Genomic DNA, 6,000 nt, shown 5'->3' with positions numbered 1-6,000 from the left:
CTGTCCTGGAACTCACTCTGTAGACCAGGCTGGCCTTGAACTCAGAAATCCGCCTGCCTCTGCCTCCTGAGTGCTGGGATTAAAGGTGTGCGCCACCACTCCCGGCTAGTAGATTTGATTTTTATTTTGCTTAATTGTATCCACGAAGGAAAAGGAAGCTTCATGCTGTGGGACACATACTTGTGACCATACGCCATCTTAACTGACAGGTTAGCATTTATTACTTAGCTCCTATACCTGATCTGGGGAGAAACTATACAAAGGTACCAAACACTTAGAAGCATATATGACTGGCCCGGAGTCGTGACACATGCATCTAATCCCAGTGGAGGGGAGGCAGAGGCAGGACAATCTTTGAGAATCCAAGACCAGCTGCTCTACATAATGAGTTCTACGACAGCCAGAGCTGTAAAGACCCTGTCTCAAACAAACAAACAAACAAAAACAAAGATGTGACTCCCAGCTGAGTACAAAAAGGACAGAGATTTAAACTTGAGTCAGCCAAAGCCACAAGGCACTGATGGCTCCAACATGGCACCTTCTAAAGAGCTATTAGCATTCTTCTCCCTGCAGGGATTTTTCCCTGTGTGAAGTTTCTCACAGCCACCCCTGCTCCCAGTCCACTGCTCTGGAGTGGTAACAAACCCAGAATGAGTGTGCATTTCTCATAAAATGTCATGGTGTCTGGGGCTGGCTCTCCAGACCCTTCCACACGATTCCTATGTCCCCTCTCCCTATTCCGCCTCACATTCCTCCATAGAATCACACGTCAGTCCAGTCAGTTCATGTGCACCTTCTCTCTCTCTTTTTTTAAAGATTTATTTATTGTTGTAAGTACACTCTAGCTGTCTTCAGACACACCAGAAGAGGGCATCAGATCTCATTACAGGTGGTTGTGAGCCACCATGTGGTTGCTGGGATTTGAACTCAGGACCTTCAGAAGAGCAGTCAGTGTTCTTAACCACTGAGCCATCTCACCAGCCCTGTGCACCTTCTCTTGTTCTTCATGTTCTGACATAGATCCCACCTCAGTCCTTCACAGCTTTACAACTCCATCAGGCATATGCCCCCCATCAGGCATAAATTCCCCACCAGGATCTGGACAATTTGGGGCTCACTTGCAGTCACTAGTTGGGCCCAGATCCTCTGAATAGGGAGTGATGACCTACCTACCAGTCAACTTCCATGAAACAGGTAGGGCCAAGGCTTGTATAGCTGTATGGGGAAGAATGAACGAGCTTCCGCTAGCCTCTGTACGGAGGCGTGTGGTGTAAAGTGATCAGGCTTTATTTCTGTGTGCTTCTTGTGGAGGACTTCAGCTGAGAGTCTGCTAAGGCACCAGGTAAGCCAGGACTCCAGTGTGCATAGTTACCCCCTGACACCATGCCACGAGGGACACAAACTCTGATCTCGCAACTGGCATCTTCCCAGACTAGATCTACATCCTTGTCACCTGGAATGTGTTCCCAAACCACAAATGTCCCATGTTGAGCTACACAGTCTGCTCTCAGGGGTTGAAGCTTATGGAGCTGAGTTAGCACCCAAATTCTATCTCTCCAGGACTGGGAAACATCACCTCAGTCTGGGGCTGTCCAGTCCACAGTGAGACTTCTGTGGAAAAAGACTTTGGGCCTAAATGCTTTTCATTTTGTTTTGTTTTGAGACAGGGTGTCACCATGTAACTCTGACTGGCTTGAAATCTACCATGTAGAACAGACTGATCTTGAACTTACAGAGCGCTGCCTGCTTCTGTCCCCTAGTGCTGGGCAGGTGCCAGCACACCACATCCAGCTCAAATACCTTCTTTAACAATGGCTCCACCTTCTACGAGACTTGTGAGCTTGGACAAGTTTTCTTCTTAAAAACAAAAATAAAACCACATGAGGTGCAAGCCTCAGGCCTGTTGTGGTACCTCGGTCCTGTAAGCCAGCACTCAGGAATCTGAGGCAGGAGGGTCTCCAGTTCTAAGCAGGTTGAGCTACATAGTAGGTTGAGCTACGAAGTAAATACCTATCTCAGAAAACCAAACAAATAAAAATGATGCATGAAGCACACTTCCTTAAATGGGACCAGAGCATACAGAGTGGGGGACAGATGAGACTGGTCAATGAGCCACCTTTCTTTTTTTTTTTTTTTTAAATAATTTATTATTATATGTAAGTACACTGTAGCTGTCTTCAGACACTCCAGAAGAGGGAGTCAGATCTCGTTACGGATGGTTGTGAGCCACCATGCGGTTGCTGGGATTTGAACTCAAGACCTTCAGAAGAGCAGTCAGGTGCTCTTACCCGCTGAGCCATCTCACCAGCCCAAGCCACCTCTTTCTACTACTGTAGTCTGACTGGAATTTAACACTGAGTGTGGATGTAGGCCGAAGTACCTATAACCTAGTCACCAGTGACATTGTAACACTCCCCCCAACACACACACACACACACACACACACACACACACACACACACATTATACCATGACAAACATGTCTGAGTGCATTTTACTTAAGTTCATCACTATTTTAAAAGTAAGGTAGTCATGAGACCGGCTGTTTTAATGCCTTAACAAATCTTTATGCCTAAATACTAAAAGAAGTATTTTGATTAGTATATCTATTTTTCTCTTCACAGATGTCTGTGTATTTCAAGTACATCAAGAGGGCTGGAGAAGTGGTTCAGCAGCCAAGAGTATTAGTTGCTCTTCCAGAGGACCCAGGTTCAATTCCCAGCAACCACACGATGGCTCAAACTCACTGTAATTCCAGTTCTAGGGGAATCTCATGTCTTCTGACCTCTGTGGGAATCAGGCATCATATAGTGAGTAAGTGTGTGTGTGTGTGTGTGTGTGTGTGTGTGTGTGTGTGCGCGCGCGCAAAAACCTCATACACATAAAAATAAAAATAAATGTTTTTGTTTTTTGTTTTTTGAGACAAGGTTTCACTATGTAGTTGTGACTGTCCTAGCACTAATTCTGTAAACCACGCTGGACTTGAACTCAGAGATCCCTTCTGCGAATGCATCACGAGTGCTGGGATTAAAGGCCTGTGCCTGTGCCACCACAAGAGAGAGAAGCAGAGAATCAAGAGTTCAAAGCCACCCTTGTTAGGTTTCTGAGGCAGCAAATGAGACAAAAGACAGAAAGAGACTTCAGCTGACGGGACCTTGTTTATTAGCACACACCGTAAAGGGGAAGTCTCTCTCCTGTGGGTAACTGAGGGGTCTTCCCCGGGGGAGAGACTGGCTGCTATTCATTATATGGGCAGGTGAGGAAATTGTTACAGCAATGGCCCACATGTCTCTCCTACAGTCTCTCTCCTTCCTGAAATTTTCTGCCCAGAGAGAGACATTCCTTTCTGTGATGACCCATGAAGCTGAGCAAGGCCATCTGCAGTCCCATAGGAATCCTGTCTCACCACTGAAGCCTTCTATCAATCCTCGGCTAGTTACAGAACTGAGTCTAGCCTGGGCTACATAAGATCTTACACACACACACACCAAGGGCCAACACTAAACAAATTTTAATGAAGAATTAATATACACAAGGACACAAGAATAGACAGATGGGAAAACACATAACAAAGAACACACAGTACAACGTCAGTGGTGGAAACCAGGTGGTGGGTAGACCCTTGTGTTCACTGTGAAAGACAACTTTTCTCTTTGAACACTCTCTTTGAACACTGTAGAACAATGCTTGAAGAAAGACAGAGAAGGGCTCAGCAGGTTGCCAAAGAGAGGCCTGTGAGGAAGGAAAGCCAGAACCCTTGACCTAGTGGGTTCATCATCTTAAGCAGTAGGCTAATCCTCTGAGGGAATTCCACACCCAAGAGACAAACTTCTCCAAGCCCTCAATTGTTGCTGACAGCCAGTTGGGAAACAGAAAGGAAGGCCAGCCCACTTTCTCCCTTCTGGCTCTCCAGCCTGAATATCAGATCTCACAACTGAAAGACAGGAGAGAGAGACCAAGCGGCCAGGATCTTCCAGGGCTCTAAACAGGCAGAGCTAGTCCAGCCCCACCTCAGGCCCTGGGCAGAAGCAGCAAACAACGGCCTCTCTGCCTTCAGCCTGTGTTGGGCGACTGGACCTTGAAAACCAAGAAATCAATTGAAAATTCTACCTTAAAATAGTGTATTTCCAAGCCTCTGCTCTCTTGCAGTATATTCAATAATAATAACAATAAAACAACAACTTAAAAAGAGTACAGTAAGTTGAACAGATAAGGGCCCAGGTTGGTGGTGCATGCTTTTAATCCCAGCACTCAGAAAGCAGAGGCAGGGGAATCTCTGAGTTCAAGACCATTCACACACACACACACACACACACACACACACACGTACAAACACACAGAGAGATACACACACACATATTCTTACATGAAAATAAAATAATTTAAAAGACTATAAAAGAATCAAGTTGGGCACGATGATGGTGCTCCCTCTTAATCTTAGCACTCAGTTGGCAGAGGCAGGCAGATCTCTGCAAGTTCAAGGCCAGCCTGGTCTATCTAGTGAGTTCCAGGGCAGCCAGGGATATATACAAACAAAGACTATGTCTCAAACAACATAAAAAAAGGATATAATTTTTATTTTAATAGGAATAAGACTTTGGTCTATCAGTCATCAAAACACATGGCAAACGGTGGAAAGCGTGCACATTAAAGGCACTGCTGTAAAGGTAAATGTATTTAATAGCGCACGTCCTAAGTTTCCCTTTTGCTCAATTCACAGACACTGTGGGGATAGTGTGTGGCTACGAACGAACAACACTGTACAGTTGGTTTGATGTTGCTTGATTGTCCTAAGGAGAGTAAGGGGCCAGACAGGGGGCATCCGGGCTTCGGACTGGCTCAAGTTCCCTCCTTCTGGTGAGGAAGCCGGGCCTAATCCTGGAGCAGACTGTCAGCCTTCAGCTGGGCCCTCCTTGTGCTCTCCAAGTTCAGTTGTTGATATTTTCTTTTGAAAAAGCCACACTGAAACAAAGAGCCGGTAAGCCTCGTGAGCAACCTGAGGTAGCCCCAGATTCCTGCTTCTTAGGCTCTCCCACCCCACTTCCACCCCACCCCTGAGCTTTCTCCATCCTTCCAGCCCCTTCTGGGCTGCCCATACCCCTACAAGAGCTGACCTCTGAGCCAGCCCCGCCAGAGGACTTAAACACCTCTCACTGGGAGGGCTACGGGTTTGGTCATGCTGGACCTAATCCAGCACAGCTCGCCGTACTGAAGAGACAGGCTGCATGCATACAGCCTCCCATCTCTAGAAGCTCAGAATCTAAGAATGGGGAAAATGACACTGAGGTGTCCTGACTGCCAAATGTTCAGAAAGGAGCTCTCAGGCCCGGCACAGAAGCCAGCACAGAGTATGCAGGGGCCTGGTTAAGCTTTCCCGGAAGCGTGTGTGTGAAAGGTGAGAGGGTGGAAACTGGCCCTCCTGGCAAGGGTAGCTGTGTGAGCCATGACAGAGAGTCGTGATCCTATTTAGGGAAGGGTTCAACTGGCCTGGAGAGAGAGAAAAAAAAAAAAAGGCAAGGCTTACCAGTGTGAGAGACAGAGGCCATGTCATAGAGGGCCTCAAGAGAGCCAGCACTCTGGGATAAGGACTTTAAAGGTGGTGACAACCAGACTGTCTCTCTGAGCTCAAATACTTCAATTCCAGCTTGTTTAAGTTTGGTCAGTTGCTATGGATTGTAAATGCTAAATACTTCAATTCAGGGATTTTTTTTTTTACCCCCTAGAGAGAACTTGCCAGGTTCATTTGCCTAAACAGGATAAGAAAGGAGACCACAAGGCCAGGGTTGGTGCCCTGGGTCTGAGGTTAGCTGTTCTCAAAGGGACTGAAACCACTTGCAGAACCCGGTGCCTTCTCTTTCTTATAAACAAAGAGAGCAGAACTGACCTTGAATAAAATGGCTATAATCACAACCAAGACCAGGAGGCCTCCGAGAGTGCTGCAAATGATGAGACGCAAAGAGCGTGTCTCCTCCTCTTTCAGGAAGATGACAGTGACCTGCA

The 6,000-nt window shown here is 46.7% G+C and overlaps 1 protein-coding gene across 2 annotated transcripts in view; it reads right to left on the bottom strand.

Annotated features, from left to right (window-relative positions):
* Positions 1–4,559: 4,559 nt before the first annotated feature.
* Positions 4,560–6,000, bottom strand: part of Itgae (integrin subunit alpha E) — a 57,085-nt gene continuing 55,644 nt past the window's right edge. For both annotated transcript variants that reach the window (XM_021212949.1, XM_021212950.2), the window contains exons 30-31: positions 5,885–5,995; positions 4,560–4,962 (exon numbers count right to left, since the gene is read on the bottom strand). In XM_021212949.1, the coding sequence (XP_021068608.1) occupies positions 4,873–4,962; positions 5,885–5,995 (201 nt within the window). In that variant the 3' untranslated portion in view covers positions 4,560–4,872. The remainder of the gene's footprint in view (positions 4,963–5,884; positions 5,996–6,000) is intronic.

Source organism: Mus pahari, chromosome 14 (assembly GCF_900095145.1).
Source record: "Mus pahari chromosome 14, PAHARI_EIJ_v1.1, whole genome shotgun sequence".
In the NCBI taxonomy this organism is placed as follows: domain Eukaryota; kingdom Metazoa; phylum Chordata; class Mammalia; order Rodentia; family Muridae; genus Mus; species Mus pahari.
Note: the sequence above shows the minus strand (reverse complement) of the source record. Positions and strands in the feature narration are given on the sequence as shown.